Source organism: Pseudorasbora parva, chromosome 22 (genome assembly GCF_024679245.1).
Source record: "Pseudorasbora parva isolate DD20220531a chromosome 22, ASM2467924v1, whole genome shotgun sequence".
Taxonomy (NCBI): domain Eukaryota; kingdom Metazoa; phylum Chordata; class Actinopteri; order Cypriniformes; family Gobionidae; genus Pseudorasbora; species Pseudorasbora parva.
The window spans coordinates 19409667-19432818 of record NC_090193.1 but is presented as its reverse complement, the minus strand read 5'-3'; the positions used below and the strand labels follow the sequence as shown (position 1 = coordinate 19432818).

General features: G+C 37.1%; 1 protein-coding gene across 2 annotated transcripts in view; it reads right to left on the bottom strand.

Annotated features, from left to right (window-relative positions):
- The window catches only part of si:ch211-51h4.2 (uncharacterized), a 145286-nt gene that overhangs the window by 80303 nt on the left and 41831 nt on the right, over nt 1-23152 (bottom strand). The window contains exons 1-2 of one of the 2 annotated variants that reach the window (XM_067432121.1): nt 11531-11635; nt 10162-10261 (exon numbers count right to left, since the gene is read on the bottom strand). In XM_067432121.1, coding sequence (XP_067288222.1) covers nt 10162-10180 — 19 coding nt within the window. In that variant the 5' untranslated portion in view covers nt 10181-10261; nt 11531-11635. Of the gene's footprint in view, nt 1-10161; nt 10262-11530; nt 11636-23152 lie in introns of those variants that run through there. The other variant, XM_067432120.1, reaches the window with a different exon arrangement.

Here is a 23152-nt window from a genome sequence, read left to right as displayed (position 1 = left end):
CTAAAACACTCAAGATTCATGTTCTGAACTCGTTTTTGCAATAAATACACCAGAGAGGAAAGGGTTAAATTAAATGCTAACGCAGTGGCTATTTAAACATTAGCATAATGAACGCGGTACTCATCTTTCATCTCCTGACGTTCAGATCAGATCGGACGAATCCACGAAACAACAGCATACATGTCTGTGTAAGAGTCCACTCTTCAAAATGCATCCCACTTTTAATCCAAAACAACGAAAAAATAAGGGGAAAAAACTAAAAATCCTCCGTTGTTTGCATAAGCGTTTTGTGTTAAGAGTAATCAATCATGTCCATTTTCAATGAAATAGCGATTGTAAGCCTTATTTTGACAATCTCCCCTGTACTGTGGACAGTTCCGGTTATATTAAACCCTCCCAGGTCTCTCTCCTTCAATCAAAAGCTGACTAGGACACATAAATAGAAAGGGAGCTCGTCACTGGGTGATACATCTGTCAGTCAAACTCGCCGGTCCTTTGTTGGATAAGCCAGTCAATGCCTAGCCAATGCATAGCCAGCATAGATTTGATTGATGGATGTAGTAACGAATCAAAAGACAATATTTTGCGTAGTTTCTGTAAGAGATGTCGTAAGAAGCATTGGTGAATACCTCATGCTTACTTAGCTGTTACTTAGCGTCGTCTCCACAGTTTTCATTCATCGTATCCAGCGCCTGCCAGTGTAAGCACACATACTTACACACAACGCGCAGACTAAATAAGAGACTGTTTTTATCAACTAAATGAGTTTTGTTTTACACTTGTAAATTCTGTAAATAGTTGTTTTAGTTATCAGGGACTGCAAATGCATTATAATTAGCAGTTTATTGCAGATTTATTTGAATAAAAACTACTCTTTACTATTACACAAATGTTCTAATATAATTGGACTTTATTGAAAGGACGCCCAGTCTTTTTTGACATAAAAGCTTACAGAAGCTACATTTTTGAGAGAATCGTCCTCAAATTTTAATCAAAGCATGATCAGACATTCAGTTTTATATTTAGGTTATTTTCAGGGCATAAAAATTAAAATCTAATATTTTTTTCCATAAGGGAATAATAAAAAAATAAAAACGTGAGTCACTTACATGCATATTTCCCCTTGTTTTAATCTGTCCCTATACTATTTGAGTTATTATGACTTTTGGGTAACATAATTTAAAGTGTCTAGTTTAAAATAAGACCACATTTATGGATATAGACCATAGGGTTTAAGAGCTGCAGACATTTTTATTTGGGGTATGTCATTTTTTTATTTATTTCTCAGCACAGGGCGAGGGTTAAGAGGTTAAAGGGTCCTGAAATCTAAACCAAACTTTCTAAGATTTTAAGAGTTATGAGTGTTGAGCATCATATAAGTCAATGTACCATCCATTCCTTTTGTTTATTGGAGAAAACTTAACATTTTAAAGATTTTTGCACTATATTCAACTTCCGGGTTTAAATTCATCTTTGTATCAATGTCACAAAATATTCTGTTTTCTCGTACAATAGTATGGCAATGACTCTGACTCATCTGTGTCTCATAATCATTCATGAGTCTGCATGTCCTTATCCTATGAGAAGTGGCCTCGCTTAATTATTCATGAGATTGCATGTCCTTATCCTATGAGAAGTGGCCTCGCTTAATTATTCATGAGATTGCATGTCCTTATCCTATGAGAAGACGCCTCGCTTAATTATTCATGAGTTTGTGTCTCCTTATGCTATGAGACGCCTCGTTTAACACAGCAGCACTGATGATTGACAGGCTTCTAAGCAGAGGTGTCAAAAGTACTCGCATACATTACTCAAGTGGAAGTATAGATACTAGGGTTTAAAAATACTTTTGTAGAAGTTGAAGTATCAACTCAAGCTTTTTACTTAAGTAAAAGTGTAAAAGTACTGGTTTTCAAAACTACTTAAAGTATAAAAGTAAAAGTAATGTAAGGAAAAAAATGCCATTAAAGACAAAAGCTTAGGCCACACCACCATAGTGCTCTACCCCACCTCCTCAAAAACATTTTTCTAAAGGCCATAATGACTATAATGTTAGATTAAAATGTTAATGTTGAAAAATTTGGGAGGCACTGGCTACCTGTTTCAGCTACATATACCCATTGAAAATTAATGCATTTTAGTACAATGGAAATATACCATTATGTGTACTGCTGAGCATTAACATGTTTCCTGAAGCGGAAGATATGATGGCTAGTTGCCTATAAGTTATGAATAACCTTTATCAGAATGTAAATGTAGGCTACATGTGTGATCAGTGTTGCCAGATTGAGTCGACGATTTAGAGCCCTACGGGCCCTGACTTTTACACCCTTAACCTCATACCCACTGTTGGCCGCTGACTGCTTGGTTGTCACTTTAAAAAAAATTAACAAACAAACAAATTATCCAAAAAATTTTCTAAATTAACTTTATTAAAGAAACTAAACAAAATATAACTATTGGACATTACAAACAAAGCTGAACTATTTTAATGGCTGCAGGAGTGTGTCATAAGAAGGATTGTGCAGGGCCTGTGCAGGGCTCAAAGGTCACCAAAACTGGGAAAATAATGTGATGATATTTTTTTGAAGAAGCCACTTTAAGTGCAAACAGTGCCCAATATAAGATATCGGAAAAAGCACATAATTAACAGGCATTTCACGTTAAAACACACCACTGCCAAAATGTGTAATTCATTGATATACTGTACAATAATCCACCGACAAAAAAATAACAATGCGCTTAGCTTTGCTCTGACAAAACTACAGTACCCTTGTGAAGTTCATAGGACATGCACTTAGTCCAGTCAAAACTGATTCATCATTGATTCAAACCCTTTTTCAGCAGCAGTTGGGGTTGCTAGTTGCAGATGTCCTGAGTGTGTATATTATGATGGACAGGAATAATGATTATACTTATAAAGAGTCTTCGAGTCACAGGTGTAATCCATGTTTGAGAGTTTGTTCACTCTACCACTCCTTACTGTAGAAACGGCTTGTGTATATAACGTTATATACTGTATGTATGCCACTTTAGCATAGCAATCACTTGAATATACATCTACAATGAGTTATCGCGCTAAAAACCTGGCTGTCATGAATGAGCGCGTCTGCTGCTGATCGCTGATGGACTGAAAGTGCGTGCTCGTCCGCTGGAACCCGCCCAATCTGGCAACACCGTGTGTGATTTGTGCTTTGAGTCATGTGAAAGCGCGATGTAACCAATAGGGTGTTGGAATGGTATATGTTTACACTTCTCATCCAACCATAATCAAATTCACACTATCCGGATGACTCGATTTATCTGCATAGTTTTTTTTTTTTAAACAAGATGAAATGAAAGAGGAGTAACGAGGCTATTTTTAAAAAGTAAGGAGTAGAAAGTACAGATAATTGCGTGAAAATGTAAGGAGTAGAAGTAAAAAGTAGGCAGAAAAATAATTACTCCAGTAAAGTATAGATACCCAAAATTTCTACTTAAGTAAGGTAACGAAGTATTTGTACTTCGTTACTTGACACCTCTGCTTCTAAGAGTGAGATCGCATTTAGTAGGTGAGAGATGCATTAATGGATCAAAAACAAGTGTTTGTTTTTGATTTGTAAGAGTTTCTGCATCACATAAGCTCTCCTTAGTAGATCCTGAGTCTTCGAAATAAACGCGATTCATCCACACTGACTGCAACTGCTCTTTACAGCCCATTAACCGATCCAACAGCTCATAAAACTGTGTTGTCAGTAAGTCTCCCCTCATCCCCCACCACTCCTCAGCTTAACCATGCCCACTTTTATAGCATTTTTTCAAAACTGTGGTGAAAACTGACAGCTGTAGAAACAGGGTTTCATGACCCTTAAAGGTCCACTGAAATCAAAATGTTAGTTTTTTAGCTTTTAGTATGACTGTGTTAGCCTTAAAGTTATGAATAAGCTGGTATGTTCCAAAACTATGACAACATTTGCATTTAGGAGATATAAGCATACAAGATTTACAGTCTCTAACTTCCGCTAAAACAAATCTCAGATTTTGGTGACATCGTCGCAGACTTCACTTTCTCGTCAAATCTTCTGTCCAATCAAAATGCTCTCTAGAATCTAAAGCCCGCCCCCTACGCTGCTGAAGCTGTGGCTGAAATCGGTCAGTTGTTAACACATATTTACTCATTTCTACATGGTGAAAGGCACATAGCACACTAGATATGTGATAGGAAACGATTCAGTGTAAATATACTATCATTTGAGGCGAATGAAGTCTGTTTTCACGTTAGTTTCACACACCGCAGCAGCGCAGACACACCAACGGCTCTGGTCTAAATTTAGACTACAGACACAAGAGCGCAGCGCGGATCATATGCGCGAGTCGGCTCCGACAACAAACATATCGACCCATTTGAATTCTGCACAGAATGCTGCATTTCAAACCGATATGGAGGAGATTATGATGATATACGGTGTTAGAGGAAACTGGCTTTACCAAACAGAGAAAGGTCTGCTCTAGGGCTCTAGTCTAGTGTATATTAACGAAAAGCTATTGGTTGTTTCAAAAAAGGGGAGGAGCTGCTAAAAGCTGGAGCCATTTCAGCGGAAATTACGTCAACACATTGAATAATGCGTCGCGTTTCATAGCACTTCAGTGGGCCTTTAAAGACCTGATGCACGCATGGAATCAAAATACTATTCCTGTAAACACATTCTTCCTGAACTGTTTATAACTGTGTGGGGCCCCTGTGACTGTGAATCGCTGATGCCTACTGGTGGTTTGAATACTTAATTTATTTTTTTATAATCTATGTTAGAATTTTATGAATGATTATACACAAATTTCATAACGTCATGAGGTGTATAAACTCTTAACATGTTCTTAACAGATTCGATGTGTTTCCCTTTCATTTTTTTTTTCAAATGCATTAAGTTGGAATGTAAAAATCTTAAAATAAATGTCTAAATGTTGTCTCTTTCATATTTGTATATGTTGAATTTGTAATCAGTTAAAGCATGTAGACAGACAGACAGACAGACAGACAGACAGATTAGAGCCCTGCACGGGCCTCAAATCTAGGCCCTAGCCCGGCCCTGGCCCAAGACGCTGAAGCCCTAGCCCGGCCCGTGTCCGACAGCTTATAAAAATTCTCCGCCCGATTCCGACTGGAGCCCATGTTTTTATTTTATTTTTTACATTGTTGCAGCCATTAAAATAGTTCAGTTTTGTTTTTAAAAAATAGTTATATTTTGTTTCGTTTCTTTATTAAGTCAATTTAGAAACAAATTTAGAGCATTTTTTTATTTGTTAAATTAAAGTTTTAATTTTTTTAAGTGTAAGTGTTGATGATTAGGGATGTTAACCGATGACCGTTTGACCGATGGTTGACCGTATCAACGTTAACCGATCAAAGTTGTCGGTAAAAAATAAAAAAAAGTGATCTCTAAATTAGGCTATTATAGACAGTGGACTAAACGCTTCTACAGTTAGCCATCTCATTCCAAAAACTTTTTGTGTGAAGTGAACAAATCTCTTTGATTGAATTTTTTTTCCATTTTTTGTACTTAATAAACCAATAAAACATTTGGTGTGAGGTCACAGCGTTTGGGTTTGCGTGCTCATAAGGTTGGCAAAAAGTAAACACTCGACTTTAGACTGAGCCAGGGCGGACGACTGCATGAAGCGTCATTCCGCATAAGATGGGCTTACATTTGGAAATATATTACATCTACATTTCAGTGGTAATACATAAGGTGTTGATCGTCATCTTTCTTTTTTATTGTTAGCACTACCTCAAACTAAAGCAGCGTCTCTTCGGCGCTGTCATTTTCTTAAACGAGCCGCGGCAATGTTTCAAATGAGCTTCTAACGCTAGACAAATGCCTTTATTTTCAACGCGATCACCTTGTACCCGAACCATTTCGAAACTAAGGAGCCATTTGTCCTCCGATTACAAACAAGCTCCTCGGCGCTGCGTTTGCGGGACTCATGTTTTGCGCTTTAGGGGATTTAAAAAAAGTGACATGAGTGGAAGGGGAGGCGGCGGCGCCGGGACAGAGTGTGTGTGAGAGCGGAAGCGTGGCTGTTATTTCAAATAGCACAGCATATTTTAAACCAATCGGTTAACCAGTTTCAACCGGCTAATGGGGCTCGGTGGTCGGTCAAGAAAATGCTTAGTTTTCACCTTCCCTAGTAATGATGTTATTGATTTAGCTCGGATATGCGCGAGAGTGACCTTCAGTGCATCGCACTTGGACTGCAGAGAATGTGTTAAGTGTAAAAATTCACTTTTCTTTCGACCTGGAGTCTAACAAAAGTTAAACAGAAAATTTAACTTGAAAATAATGCTTTATGTATGTTTCTGTCGTTGGACACGTGCTGGCTTCTCAGTTACACATTACAATTACAGCAATAATAAAAGAAAAACGTGGGCAAAACGGTCTCTCTTTGTAAAATGTTCAATGCATGCGAGTGCTGCCGTATGTCCGAATATGAGCAGTCATTCTGTCATTATCCGGGTATATTCGCCAGAAGACGTGAATGAGAACTCGCGAGCACTGTGAGAAGATCCGTCTCTGTGCACTCATCCCAAAGCACGCAAATATTGAGATATCTTTCAAGTCTTGCGCTTGAGCGGACAAACTCACACAGAAAGTATGTCAACATGTCCACTGATGAGTATCCAAGCAGACATAGTTTCAAATTAATTCAATTAATTTAGATGAATGTAGATTATATATATATATATATATATATATATATATATATATATATATATATATATATATATATATATATATGCAATCTGGGAAAACCTGTTGGATGTCGCGCTATAAAGTTTTCAACTAGGTCACAGATTAGGTTTAAAGTCAATATTTTGTCAAAATTGGGATTTCATTAAAGTATTAATCTATAACATCTATCCTTTCTAAAAATATCTTGGCAAAATTCACTTGTTTAATGCAGAAAAATAGCAATTTGTAGTGGCAAGCTGAAAAGACTGCGTCTTTCTCTAATGTTTTCACACGCCTGACGGAGGTGCAAAAAAAAGCGGCCATAGTTTTCACTCTTTTAACACCACAAAGACAGTTCACCAAAAATAAACCCCATTACATGAGCAATAAAGGTGTATCAAAATACATTTTACTATCAGTCATATGTAAACTACGGCACGCAAAGTTTTTTATTTAATACTACATTATCGTATCGTGAGATGGCGGACTCGGAGCACAAGAGAACAACACAGTCTGAGTAACTGATCGCTTTTAGAAACTTGTTCACCTCAATCTGCTTAATCCTGGTGATGACAGTGCCCTAACCGATCATATAATGGATTATTTTACATCCAGAGATGAATGATTGGATGATGAAGTTACTGAAAGGAGTTAGTTTAGCTATGCCGCAGGTGTGCTGTGCTTGCTATTCTTGTACATTACACTAGCACACTAGCCTGACAAGCCAGACCCACATCAAGATGTTTGGTCTGGAAACTCACCATAGACAGGGCTCAATCCGATTAATTTGTTAATCTCGCATATGCGCCTCGCAGTAGTTGACTACATCACTCACCGAACAAATATGGCTTTGGCGACAAAAAAAGGCAGAACGGGAGCGCACGCAGTCTTCTTGAATCGCTTAATTCGCTCAATGATGTGCCAGCTTCATCAAACCTGCCATCTACTGTTCTGGTGGTAAATAATGTGGGTTTGAAATAGAATGATTTGTGGCATTTTTATAATTGTAACGAGTAACTATGCAGCACAAATAAAATATCGGAGTAAAAGTATTAAACTAATCGAAAAAATGTACTGAAGTAAAAGTGGAAGTAGGAGAAAAAAATAATACTCTAGAAAAGTACAGATACCGCCTTTAAGTACTTAAGTACAGTAGTGAAGTAGTTCTACTTCGTCACTATACATCTCTGTTGACCTCTAAAATTATGTTAATAAAACAACAGAAGACAAAGAGAAAAATCACTCACTTCTCTTGAATAAAGTATTAATACAGTAGCTTTCAATCAATTTATATTGTATATCGAAGACTATATAGTTTTAGCCTACATTTATTCTTTCAATTTCATACTTAAATGATACTGTACATCTCTGAGCTGCCACTGTAAATCTTTACATATAAATGTATTTTATATAATACAATACACTAGGAATGTGTACAAGGGTTTTTTAAGGGGGGGGGGGGGGTGAAATGCTGTTTCATGCATACTGATCTTTTTACACTCTCAAAGACTTGGAATCCCATACTAAACATGGACAAAGTTTCAAAAGTTAAGGTGGACGTTTGATGGGAGTATTTCTTTGTCAAAAATACTACTTCCGGTTAGTCATAAGTTTCGGCAAGTTTTTTGCGATCATGCGTCCACTTGACGTTAATGGGGGCGGAATTTCCTTGTATGGGCCTTACGGACAATTCTACCGGAAGAGCGTGAGAGAGAGAGAGGGAGAGAGCGAAAGTAACAGGCTACGCCCATCAAAGCGCTGGCTTGTAGGATGCGCTGCACAGGTGATGTGCACATAATGTCACCAAAAAAGTGCGTTTTTGGTTGCCAGACCAAGACAGTCCTCCTGCACAGATTCCCCAAAAACCCCGCGGTAAGGCAACAGTGGATGGAATTTGCTTTTCCAGATCAGCAACTGAGTTGCGCGAATGTTTATATCTGTTCGCTGCATTTCGGTGTCGACTGTTTTATAAACAAGGCCCAGTTCGACGCCGGAGCATGCGATGTGTAGTGCGTGTACATTTGTAAACACTAACTTAGCCTGCCGTGCAAAACCAGTCCGCTTACTAACGTTACAATTGTCTACACAAACCACGCGTAAAAACACACACACACATGTGCACAACTGCACTTCCCACATGTACACCTTCAAAGACAAAAATACAACGATATAATTCAAGTATAAATATGTAAATAACACAAGCCGCTAAGCATATTATATAGTTAGTGTATAACTTGTACCACATAGAGACGTCCTGCTCTAGTCGTTTTTTGCTGCTGCTCCTGTTCAACTGCAGCCTCTGGGTCTGATTCCGGATCATAGATGTATGGCTGTATCTGATTAAAAGCCATATTTTTATTTTGAATAAAGTTTTTTTCCCGCTGTTAGGGATGACACAGCTTTACGACGCACTCGACTAAACACAATAGCAGCAGTGCGCACACGTCATTTTTTAGCTCCGCTCACACGATACGCCCCCCACCCGCTCGCCTTTTTTCGGAAAGACTCGGAACAGCGCATCTTTCTTATATAATTATAAAAAAAATAAAGACTTTTCGGAGATATGCAGGATGCAATGCTACTCTATAGGTACTCAAGATTGACATGAGATTGACTGAAACTGAGTGTTTCACCCCCCCTTTAAGTAAAGTTAAGTTTAAGTAAGGTTTTTGAAGTCTTTTAAGTAAAATAAAGAAAGAGTATTACTAATAACGTTCTGTTCCTGTCGCCTAAGAATAGAATAAAAAAAGAGAAACAAAAAATAAACCGAACTGAAAACCATAGTTAGAAACCGAGGTATGTATTGAACCCTGGACTAACTGTATTGTTGCATCCCTTTTTATATATATATATATATATATATATATATATATATATATATATATATATATATATATATATATATATATAGATACACACACACACATTTAAATGGTGGCTTTCATAAAAACCTGAAGGATTTATTCAAGCATGCATTAATTATTGAAGAACATTACAATTATAATGAATACGGTACACATATTTAGCAAAAGGAGTTTATGGTCACTGAATTGATACTAAAATAACACTGCTGAGATCTCATGAGAGTGACAGGTTGTATTGCCTAGCCCAGTCCTTGCACTGGTGCACCTGTCATCACAGAAGAGATGTGTTTGCAATGGGGGAAAAAAGTTAAAGAAAAATATTTAAAAAATAATGATGTCCACTGATAAATAATGTATAATAAACACTGCAATATTCCATTAAAAAATTATTGTTAATTAAACATTTTATTTGATGGTGGGTGACTTTAAAAGCGTTGCAAAATTAAGTTTGTTCTGAGAAGCTCCAGCAGCATGTGTCTGAAGGTGCCACTTGATGTATTGTTTCTTATGCAATGAAATTGCATTTTTTAGTGTGAAGTGTCTGTCCAAATACATTTTTGGGGTAAAACAACAAGGGAGTTTTGTCTTACCGAGAGCTACTGTTCCCATTAGAAAAGGTTTCCCGATTTGGGTGAAGTCATTCGTGGTCTCTTGGTGAACTTCTGAACCCACAACAAATGTCACGGCCACCTTGGGGCAAAGAAATTATGACAGGCTGTAAGACGCACGGCACAGAGCATCCGATGTAATCCAGCCCACCAATAGATTCTCATTTCAAATGACATTTGCAGGGATATACAAAACAAAGAAAAAGTGCAATGACAAATGTCTTGGTAGTTTCTGTCAAGGGTTACTGTGGAAATGCCTTGAGGGAGCACAACCAAAAAGTGTTTTACCACAAATTGATAGTTTTTAATGTCATGACCACTGAAATAGAGAAAGAGATGAGATATAATATACAATGTGATACAGGATTCAATGTGAGAGCTGAGGGAGAGAGGGAGCGTGTGTGTGCGAGAGAGAGAGCAACAATAGTCCTTGACCTGGATATTTGTGGAGCATGTCTAGCTCACAGCTGAAATAATATTTACAGGCACTATGCAATAAACATGCTGCATCATTGGGATAATGTTTTATTAGCTAAATGATTGGAGGTGGCACAGCCATGTCAGTGCAATTTTAATCCAGCAAAATTAAATCAATTTGTTTAGTATGTAAAAACAACCAAAATAAGTATTAATTTATGCGGCCAAGCTACTACAAAGGCTGGATGATAAAAAATATATTTTTAAAATTATATATATATATATATATATCTCTCACACACACACACACACACACACAATCTTTGTATTTTTGCAATTATTTTTGTTGTTTTCAAACAGAGGAACAAAAATCTAAACCTATGCAGATGTTGTTTGTGCAAAATAACTGCATGTTTTCCAAACACAATGAGAGAACAAATATTTCATCATTTTAATTTATATAATGAAACATATCATAATGATAATAAAAACGTATGCATTTGTACTATTACTACTGCTAATAATAACAGCAACACTACTACTACAACTAATTTAATATACAACATGTATTGACACGAGGAGACTTTCAATGCAGATCACATTTCTGAAACGCCGACAGTTAAGTTAACGGATTCACATTGATTAGGCTAATCGAACTCTCCAAAACTAACGTCATTTTATTCTTCTGAAGTGTAACGTTACATTATTACACTCACCTTCTTAACACAATGCTTAAATACTAGTGAGTTGTAATACTAAAGTGTTGTGGCATTCTCTGTAGGAAAATGATAAGCAAATAAAGCACATTTTCACACAACGCGATACCACAGCACGAGTGTTAGCCTAGTATTATTACAGCCTACAACATTTCAGTATGCAAAAAGTTAATATTTTTTCTTTAACATTTCAGAGAACATACTGGCAATTACCTTACCTGTTTGTTACAACAAAATTATTCCAAAAGAAGCCAGAGTAAAACCAACTCTCGCGTCTCTGAGATACACGCATTAGTCGCGTGTTGATCCTAAATGAATCAGTGCTGTGAATGAATCATTTGAGAGAATGATTCAATGATTCACTCATAATACTCTTGCCGCCCCCTACAGGCGTAACGAACAATCACCACAAGTCACCACTAATGAAACAAGTGGAGAGTGTACAAAATAACAACATCACACAAACCCTATTAGCCTATATTCGTGGCATTTGAGAATGATATTATCGTATATAACCGTGAGCAATATTATATTATATTATATTATATTATATTATATTATATTATATTATATTATATTATATTATATTATATTATATTATATTATATTATATTATATTATTAATTCCTGTTATACAGTGACTTTTCTATAAGTCACACATTTGTAAGAAATGGCTTCAATAATATATAGGTCTTCTTTATCATTTAAACATATGTAAAAATACTACTTTGTATTATACACAGCTTTTTATTAATGTATGCATTTTATAATGTCCTTAGTGCAAGGTCAACTTCAACAAGAACTATAAACCATGAAATGATAAAAAAACTCAAAATATTATGAAATTTAGTTATAGACTATAGGCTAAACTGCCTCTAATCGTGTATATAAATCATGTGAAACTATATTATTATTAGTATTCATTTATTTATTTTACAATTTTCTTCATTTAGGCTACTTTGTCTCTCTTAAGTCCTCTTCCACCCATTAATAATAATTTGATTTGACAGCAATATTAGATGTTTTGCATACTTATGTGTTATTTTGGGAGACGAGGAGCATATACAGTATGTTAAAAAAAAATATATATATATTTACTACCCTGTTGGCAAAAATGGATATAAAAAAGTACCTGTTCTTAATAATCAAGATATTCTATTCATCAAAAATTGTTTTGTTATTGTTTCAAGAATGAAAAATACTATGTTGGTATAAGGGACATACTATCAAAGAAAAGCTCATTATTGTTTAACATTTACATTATTGACTCTTTTCTGATATGTATATGCCCCTAACGGGGTGTGTCTGAACAATCTACCCATAATTATTATTTTTTGAGTCCCCGAGCTTGACCAATATGTATTCCTAATAATTAAACATGTCCCTATTTTGGTAGAACGCTAAAAACTTTATGCTAACTTTATGCTGCTAAAAAATTATGAAGGCAAAATGTGACTGGATAAGTGGAATGATTTATTTGCCACTAATAATATGCATAAAACAACACTTTTGTAAAACACTCATAAAACAACACACACACAGTCTACAAAATAGACTGATCATAATGCATCAAGATCACTCTTTCCGGTGATATGCAGAATGAGAGATTTGGCGTTGTTATTATTGTGTTCCAGGAAATCACAGGACCTTCCTGTTATGTTAACCCCAATTCTCGCTATAGTCAGATTGCCAGAATAGCCTATGACAGCCCACGGGAGGACGGTAGTACAGAGCAGAGGGGCTGCTCTTCTATCGGGAGATGACAGCCCACCTGTGCGGCCAGACTCAGTGTGCAGCCGCGTCTGAGCTGTGAGATTGTTAATGGAATTTTGCAGCACTACGTGCCCGTGAGAGAGCAATGAGTACCTCCTCAGAAACAGCCTGCCCACATCTCACTGCCCACACATGCAGGGCCAGGAAATTACTCCCAACGAAGGCGGACGTCTCACTCCCTCTATAGCTCAGAGAGCGAACGTTTTTGCACGCACGCACGCAATCACAAACACACACTCACACACATCTTAAATTTATAAAGATGTAAATAGCCTATAAATTTGGTTCATGTAATTTATGAAATACTTTTAAAATAGATATTTTATTTAGTGTGTTCTAAAACACTACATTTCAAAAGGATGCTTTTTGATTTGAGTTTTTAAAGGTTGCATTTATTTAATAAAATATAATGGTTTCTATTAATATATTTAAAGATGTAATTTAATTGGCAAAGCTGAATTTTCAGCATCATATTGTCACGTGATCCTTCAGAAAGTAATGCCGCTTAATATTTTTGGTTGAAACCTCAATTTTCAAAATTATTTGATAAAAAACATTCATTTGACATTTTAATATAAAAGCTTTTAGGTTTGATTTATTTAATCCAACCTTGTGGATTCAAATAATAATAAATAAAAAAATCTGACACATACAAACATGTTTTTAACATTTTCATAATTGCAGTCTTTTCTGTAATACTCAGTAGAGTTAAATCTTCATTAACATCTATTGTGCAGCTTTAATGCGTACAAGGAATTTATGAGGGACAAACATTTCTATAACCATATTTTTCAGAACAAGCATGAATCTCCATGGTGTGAGTCTCTGAATGAGCTCTTTTCTGTAAATTGTAATTCAGAGAGTTTTTGAATGAACAGAAGAGAAAAAGCTGGTGTAGAGACTAAAAAGTATCTTTTGTTTGTAAGTAAACATGTCGCTTTCAAGGACCAGGCAAGAGTGACCTGGATTACTGAGAAGACATGCCATTAGATGCACACATGTGGCTTTGAGCTCTGCTGGAAAAATATAAGATCACATCAAAAGTGGCTTTCTGTTTCCTTTTAAAAGGCTTGGATGGGGGAGGGAGACCAAGCAAAGACTGTGATTAGCCTCTTTCTAACTTGACATTGTCAAAAAACTCGATTGAGGTCTAAGAAAATGAAGTGTAAAAGCATATATTACCCAACGGAGGCTGTTCACTCAAGTCTCTTTGTCTGAGTGTGCCCATCTACCCAGCCCTTCAACATCTCTCCTTGTTCTCTCTATTCATGCCTGTTGTCTTGTTGTTTTCTTGAGTCGAGAAAGGGCAGAAGTGCTCTATCCCGTCAGGATTAACCCCTCAAAACTGACGTTATGCATTAGAGGAAGACAAGAATGCAATTTCCTTCAATGTTTGAGATAGCATCCATAAATACACAAACATTCGCTCTCACTATGATAATAGACACAAAGTACACAAGCTGATATAGTCAGACAACATTACGCACATCCGTCGACCAAACACCTTTAGCGCTTTCTAAGTAAAGCAAATCCTTTCTAAATGCATGAAGGCCACTCCAGCGGCTCCAATCTTCTAATGCACACAGGGGACCAGATGATGGACTGAGTGAATCCATTTCACGGAGCGTCAGACTAGAGGGAGAGATGGTGGAGGAAGAGGACATGTGGTCGGGGAAGCTGACATCTTAACCCCCTCGCCTGGTACATCGTGATCTTCTCTCCCTCTTTTGTCTGCATGCTTTTGAGCGAGAGAATACATGACAGAAATTTGCTTTCGCTCTTCAGCCGAGCTGATATATACATCCTGACAGACTGGAGCAACAGAAGTTGTACTTCATCTTGCAAGTCAAATTACGGTAGTTGCACTCAGTGAAAAGTTCAACATTGCTTTGCTCTACTGACAGCTGAACACAGCCTGTTGTGAAGTGATAATAACCCTCTCCAAAAGGGTTGTATCTTCTAAATACATTTCAAGAAGGGGAAAGATAAACTCCAATATAAAACGGATAGTTCTGACTATGCAATTTGAGATTCATAAAAATAAAAAAAATAAAAATTGTGCAGCAAAAAATAAGAGAAAATGCAACAGATTTATTGTAACAGATTCTCAGGCTGTTATTTTATGAATAGAAGAGTCATGTAAATCCGCAGGTAGGACATTTTGACTGATTTGCAATATTATGCTTGGGTTTCCAATAAAACCCAATTATCTAATTTTTTATAAATAGGGCAGAAAAAAATATGCTCCTAAAAGTGAAAACCGAATGTGGCTTCCCGCTAAGGCAGTGATGCAGAGTAAATGGCCTATTTTATCTCTGCCTCTCAAAGGGTGAGGTATAAATACTCTCTTGACCATCTTGCAAAATGGGACAAAAAACACAGGTATGAGGAAAAGAGAGGATGTTATTTTGAGTTTTTGAGAGAGGCAATACTAAAGAGTGTGCAGCTCTCAGACAAAGAGGTCATTTCCGATCCATTCACATGATAAATACACAATAAACAAAAAAAATATAGTGAACTTTCCTGGTGTCCGTTTTAAAGGACAGCAATTCAGCGATTGCACATTGGAGGCTTTGATGTTTTATTAATAGAGCTGCACAGAGAAACACTAGGGGTGTACATCTACTCTACTGGGGCATGTGGGCTGAGCCAGACAGCTGACAGCACAGCGGAGAGTCTGGTCTCCTGACATTGATCTGTTTGGTTTGTGCAGTCCTCTCTACAGAACCGTATCAGCCAGAGCTTCTGTCTTGGCTCCAAAACCAGCACAAATCAATGAGAGAAAAATGCAAATACATGTAAACATTAACTGTCACTTTGTCATTTGGACATAAATATTAATTTAATGTTAGAATTGTTATTTGAGCTTTAAAAAACGAATAGTATCAAAGTGTCCACTTTGAGTTTTACTGCGTATTACTCTCTGGAATACTTCATTCTAATTTGGTCAACTGCGATACTGAGTGGTAAAAGTTTTTTGACTGACAAACATCAAGACATTTCATAGATATCCATGCCAACAAACCAGTTCTACCTTAATGAACACATACACCACTTACAGGTGATACAAAACATTTAATTCATTCTGAAGATTTGTATACATTCTATGCATTTACTGAATTGTTTCTTAATGTACAGTTCTGAAATAGCATCAATATTTTTGTTTCAGCAATATTATATTCTTAGAGAGGAAACATAAAAGTGACTTATATTTCCTCTCTGAAAAATATTACTGAAAATATATACTCAATGCTATTTCAGATAGCCCAATATTTTAATATACATTACCCGATATTTAATGTAAAGTCAATAATAGTGGCATTAATAATGAATACCATAACTACATTGTTCTACAGTGTTAGTAACTGCATGGGAAAGTTACGGTAATAACGGTACATTTTCTCAAAACTTCAGTTTAGATGGCCGGAGCTATTCAATCTGGTTTCAGCTATGTTCACCACAGAGCCTAGTTCAGATATGTTGTGCTTGTGTCAAATTTAAATGGATCAAGAATCTTGATAGTTATCACTTCAATAGACTGACGAAAGTGTCAAGTAAGTTTGTCAGCGCTGTGCTGGAGACACTGGTCCAGCTGCGACTGCTGGATACACTGTGCGGTTTAATATGTTTATATTCATGGACTTCTAATTTGTCCATGTTTCCTAGACACACTTCCTTGTTTCCTGTTTGTATTAAATTTGTTCCCAATGTTTCCATGCTCATATGTCACCAGTTACCAATTATGTTCACCTGCCCTTCCTCATTATCTCCTTGTAAATAAACCCTCAGATTTGTTCAGGTTCTGTCCAGTATTATCTTTGTCTACACACCAAGCCTCTCTTCTCCACTGCTCCAGTCTCCTTTGTCACAGCTTGTTCCACCTGCCTCAAATGGTCCCGTCCAACCTTCCCCTCTTCAAGTCCCTCCAGCTGTTTATCTTCGTCTCTACTGGCTCCCTTCAGCTCCTCTGTTCTGCCTACGATGGCTCCTCCTTAGGCTTCTCCGTCTCCAGCCCTGCCTTGGTGTAAGAATCCCCTGGCTCAATATAAGTCTCCGAGCACATAACTCCACCGTGGCCTGTTGACCCATTGGCTTTACCTTGGCTCCATGCACCCTCACCTCCACCAATGACCTTCATCCCACTGGCTTCGTCTGGCTCCCTCGTCCCTCAGGCTCTGACTTGGTCAGACATCACACTGGTTTTGCCACGGGTTTCCAGGCCTCCAGCTTTTGCCTCAGCCTTCCAGCCATTCGATCTCCTTGTATTTAAGCCCTCAGGTTTGTTCAGGTCTTTGTCCAGTATTATCTTTGCCTACACTGCATTGCAAAGATGTTGTGTTTTCCAACGGTCCACCTAAAGATCATTTAAATATGCTGATCTGCATGGTCTTCAATAAATATTTCTTCTTATCATCTATGTGGAAAACAGTTGTGCTGGGTAATATTTTTTTGGGGGAAACCATGATACATTATTCTTAAGGATTCTTTGACTAGAAAGTTCAAAAGAACAGCATTTCAAAATGTTGATCAATTTACAGTATCCTTGCTGAATAAAAGTATTTATTTCTTTCAACAACAACAAAAAATGTGTTCTGACCTCAAACTTTTGATCGATTTTGAACTAGTGTCGATTTACTTTATATGTCTAGAAAAAAATGACTAGAAATGGCCTTGCTTGTCTAAAACTAGAATGAAATAGAAATGTGTACTTTTCAAACTTCCACTAAATCTCTCTTCACCTCCATGCCAGTATGGTTAGATTTTTTTACTGATGTATCACGCTGTGGTGTTAAAACACTCCACGTTTGTTGATAGATGTCATGTATCACCTCTAGCTCTTTAGTATTCTTAGGTGTTGAAGTGCGGGACTGACAAACTGCGGAAATCACACGTAACCATGTGAGTCACTGGATTCAATAGATGAGTGACACTAAAACGCTTGTAATAGTAACATTTGCAGAAAATTTGTCTATATTTTAGAAAATACCCCCTTATAGTTTAGAATGAGACAACATATTGAAACTTCAAGATCAACATAACAGAATATACAGTGTAAAAAAATACTTCCATATTAATTTTCACTTAACTCAAAAGACTTGCTGGGAATAAAATGTAAAAAGTACAACTTGAAAATCGTATTGTATCACATTTAGAAACATAATTTAAGTGAACTGTGTAGGTTAGTCAGAGAAAAGTCTCATAATAGAGCCTAGCTCTTCAGCGTCTGTCTTGTGTCCTTCAAAATTACCTCAATAATGAAAACGATCGATTTCAGATTGTCTCGACAGCAGCTACCCTTGTGTAAAGCTAAGCAGCAGATAGATCTATTGCTTCTTCATATTATCAGCTTTATTGTTTCTAATGTGTTTTTTTTGTTGTTGTCTGTGGCATGTACGGCACAGCTGGGGCAGACGGAAAGTCTACTAGTTGGAGGAATTAGCACATTGCCTACAGATCTCACGTTCGGCAGCGAGACAGGCGGTAGTTGAGCTTAATTGCCGTGTCCTGAAACCCCGGGCCGTGAGCCGACAGGGTGACATTTACATGCTTTGAGAGGCACTTTTGATTGTGGTTTTATGAATTACATGATTAGAGGAGATTTTGCCAGCTATTCTAAGACACGCTAGAAGCAGATTGCGCTGATTAGCTAGATAGTGCCTCCCAAAAGTCAGGCCTCATGCTAGCTGCGACATTTAGGAGAAGTGATTTACCAGCTTGGCAGTGAATTGTTATGATGAGGTTACAACCTTATGGATTCCTGGAGTGTGTTTGTGATGGAGTAGTGGAGCTCTTCAGCAGAGACAATAAATAAATCATCATGGAGGGAGAAAATTGATTTTTTTTTCTCTCGCTCTCTCTGTTTTTCCCTGACATATTGTGAAATCCAAAAATCGTTGGGAACTTTGAGGAAGAAAGAACCGTAAGTAATCAGCATCTCTGACAAGAGACAAACTTGATTAACCCTGCTTCATAATGCACTTAACTACACAGAGTGGGCAATCATAGACTATACAGACACTGTTACAAATCAATTTATTTTCAGCATCTAAAAAAGGAAAAGAAAAAAAATGGTAATTTAGAGCCCCTGAAGAAGTTGCAAGGGTGGGCCTTATACCGCCCCCTTCCGGGAAATAGTTGCAGTCACTGAACAATAGCATGCAGTTAGTTGAACTCATATGCTTAATGGAACATCTTTACGTCCCCATGCCACGCAGTCCGACGTTCCCTCCAGAATTCACGTATCAGCTAGGGCTGTGACGAGACACTTATCTCACGAGACGAGACACGAGATGGGGTTCACGAGACGAGATGAGATTTGACATAGTATTTTTAAGAAATCCACAATGATGAAATACATGACTAGAAATTAAAAATAGTTTGCAGGTGCATTTGAAATGCTTTAACTAATCGTCTTGTAATGGATGTCATTTCATTTCCACTTTCTGAGAATGAATGATCATATACAGTAAAAGACGGCAGTACTATATTCTTTCCTGTATGATTGTCTCTTCAGACCTAAGAACTGCACATGAGCTTCTTTAGACCTCCTAACTGAACTCCTTCCTTCAATTCGATCATAGATAGGCCTATTAAGTGCAAATAATAACCATAATCAAAGTACAAGCAGTACAGAGCTAAGAGATGGTTACAAATAGATAGCTTTCATATTGGGAGAAATTCTCATGCCTCAGTGAGCCACTTTCAAACAGCGGTAACGTATTGAAATCGCGATTGAACGCGCGTTCCCTTTTACTTTCAATTTCGATATACTCACTTTCAATTTACTGATCAAGCGCTGGTGCTGAACACGCAGTTTAAAATATAAGACTGGCGCTTCTGCTGCGCAACGAATCCTCCGCCATGGTATTGTCCACTAACATGTAACACACACTCTTCACGTGATCAGTGCAGAGAACAGCTCGTTCTAGATGAGCTGATGGAATTAAAGCGACTGTTATGATTATACACCTGAATTAAATTGTTTTTATTTCTTTAAAAAGCAAAACTAGAGTGGAGGCGTAATATAAACTTCACCCTCACAGCTTTTCACCTCGACGAGAAACCTCGTCACAGTTTAGTCTCGCGAGGTCTCGACACACCCCTAGTATCAACATACAGTCTCTGTTATGGTACCATTTACAGTTTTGGGTGTTTGTTTAGTAAATTTTACTAAAGCTTCAAGTGCAGTTAATTATTTGTCATGACAACAGCAGATCCAAATTCTCCAGCAAATTCGTCCACTGCAACAAACTCGGAGGTACTGGATGACAGTGCAAATTACAGACTGGTAGGGGAGAGTTCCTTGAAATTGTTAACTACTGCCATGTGCGTATGTGTCCTGTTGCAAAATACAAGGAAAACTCCTAAACAACGTTAATACTGTGATTAAGGTGTGTACATGTCTATAATGCACTTCAACAATGCGACTAATTGGAATACTCCACGTCTTAATTCGATTCTTGCATGACTTTAGCCAGATAAAGGTACTTATGAGCCACTGATCTAATTGGTCATACAAGGAATAAGACAGGCGAGTCACACACTCATCCAACTGCATGGTTTAATGTTCAAAATGAAGCGGTAATCATTACTTGTGATAGCTGTACTTTAAAAAAAAGAAAGAAATAGCGACATTTATACGGACACTTATACGGAAATTGTATTTGAACAATTTCATTCCAGTTGATGAATCCGAACATAGGGCCAGATTTACTAACAGCTAGCGCCAGAGCAATCTACTGTCAGGATTTACTAAAGGCACACAGTGAAAAATTGCTAAAAAAGCAAGGGCACTTTGCCGACCTTATTGCATATGCATTTGTAGGAGTTTGCTTTTCAGATGCAAACCTTATGGGAGAAGAGTATTTAAATAAATAATGCAAGGTAATTTACTAAGGTTTGTGACTAATGCCAATTAGCACCATTATTTACTGCCTAAAAAAAAGCATGTCTTAAAGCAGACACTAATTTGCGCTGATTACTTTTTTTCTTGGTAGATTGTGTTGGTCATTATGTAAAATGATCCGGCTGTGTCTGTTCTTTAATTTACATTATAAGTAAGTAGATCACACGCAGAACTTTCCTCTCCCATCTGTGCTTTTTTGGAATTGCACTCATGTGCTAATTTCCCATTTAGTAAATCTGGCCCCTAGTATTTACATGAACGCTAAATAAAGTAATTAAATATTTGCATTTATGTCACAAGCTTCAAATCAGATTTTACCTTTTGACATTTGCACACTGCACAGATATACACAGTTTTTACTGATTCAGTATGCACTTCCTACCATTGCTTTTTTACATGCAGTTTCTATTGTAATTAATATAAATTATGCATAACTACATGCAATTAACCTTAAACCAAACCTAATCCTATAGAAAGTACATGTAGTTAATTATTATTACTCAGTGATGAAATGTATAATTACACTGTAACAAGGACATTATAAAATAAATGTGATCCTTTATTATTTAAAAAGTAAACTTTAAAGCTACACTGTGTGATATTTTCCCCCATCTAGTGGTGAAGAGATATATGACCATCCAGTGAATAATAGTTTCTGTTCCTCTCAATTTCGATTTCGTTTCAACTCCTACAGTGGCCGATTTAGTCATGGCTTCCAGTTCGACCTCTTCGGTGAGTGTTGCAAGTGATGAGGTTACTTTTGAAAACTATTATAATTTGCAGTTATTTAATTTGCCAAATGATCTATGATCAAATTAATATATGTAAAATGAATAATAGTTTTACGTTTTCGTTATTTTTTACCATTTCATTGCTAACATCAGTTATCAGGTTCCCAGACGAATGCAAGCTAATCTTAGTAAAGGAACTTTTTTTATCAGTGCTATCGTTATTCTGTATATTGTACGACATCACTAGCGTAAGGCAAACAAATTATAATGCAATTAAAATATTAATCTCATGTTATCCGTCATAGAACACGGATTTATGTTATAAGGTAAGCAATACTTTTTCATCATTGACGCAAGGAAAACTATCCTAGACGTCGTTCTAGTGTTATGCACAGCACACCATGATATAATTAGCCAAGCAACAATAAAACTTCCAATATACACAAATAGGCTGAATTAATATTACCTGTCGAAAAGAAAGCAGGCAACGTCAGCGTTCTTTTTAAAATCGTTGCTCCTCATGAGCTCTTTCCATCTTGGAAAGGCCACTTCAATATTTACTTTTGTCTAAGTCTTGTTGATTTGCCCGTTGCGTTGCCGTCTTAATTCTCTTTTCCGCTTCCTTGGCGACTCTGATACATATCCCGCAATGTTACTAGGTCCCCGACCCGGGTCGAATTCGGTAATCAATTCCGGGACGTGGTTGCTTTCACACAGAAGGCGACCCGGCAATGTTCCGGGAATATTGCGGGTCCGACGTGCAGTGTGAAAGGGGCTTAAGAGTGATCCTCCATCATCATATAGCAGCCTCAAGCAATCCTCCTCTTCACATTCGACACGGTGCCATCGAGTGTAAAAACGCGAAAAGCAAAGCTTGAATTTACGGGTATGTCCCTCTTTGGCAAATGTACTTTCAAGATGGAGGAGCAACATGGCGACCGCCATCCGAACCCCTAACACTTATGCATTTTCAATGGTATATTATAAAATTACGAGAATGAATTATTACTTGAAAGAAGTAAATATACATTAATGAGCACATATATTTTTGAAAGAACTAAGTGATTTTAGCTAAGAATAAACTAAAAAAGTTACACAGTGTAGCTTTAAATGTATCTATTGCGGGTCCTAACTTGAAGATGATAAGCACATGAAGTTTTGTGCCATGGTTATATTTATCAAGCAGTAATTCAAAAAACCTTTCCATGCCCAAAACCAGGCATCAGTGGATGAAAGTCTGAAGTTTGGTGGGACATCGTTGTTCTGCACCACTTAACAGACAATGAGCGGAAGAAGAATCTTTCCTTAATCAACAACAATAGCTTGTTCTGTTTGTCATACATCATTATTCCATTTCCATGTCATTGCACATGTCCAGTTTCAGTTCTCAAATTCGATCCATCCCTTCAAACCATCCCTTACAATCCAAA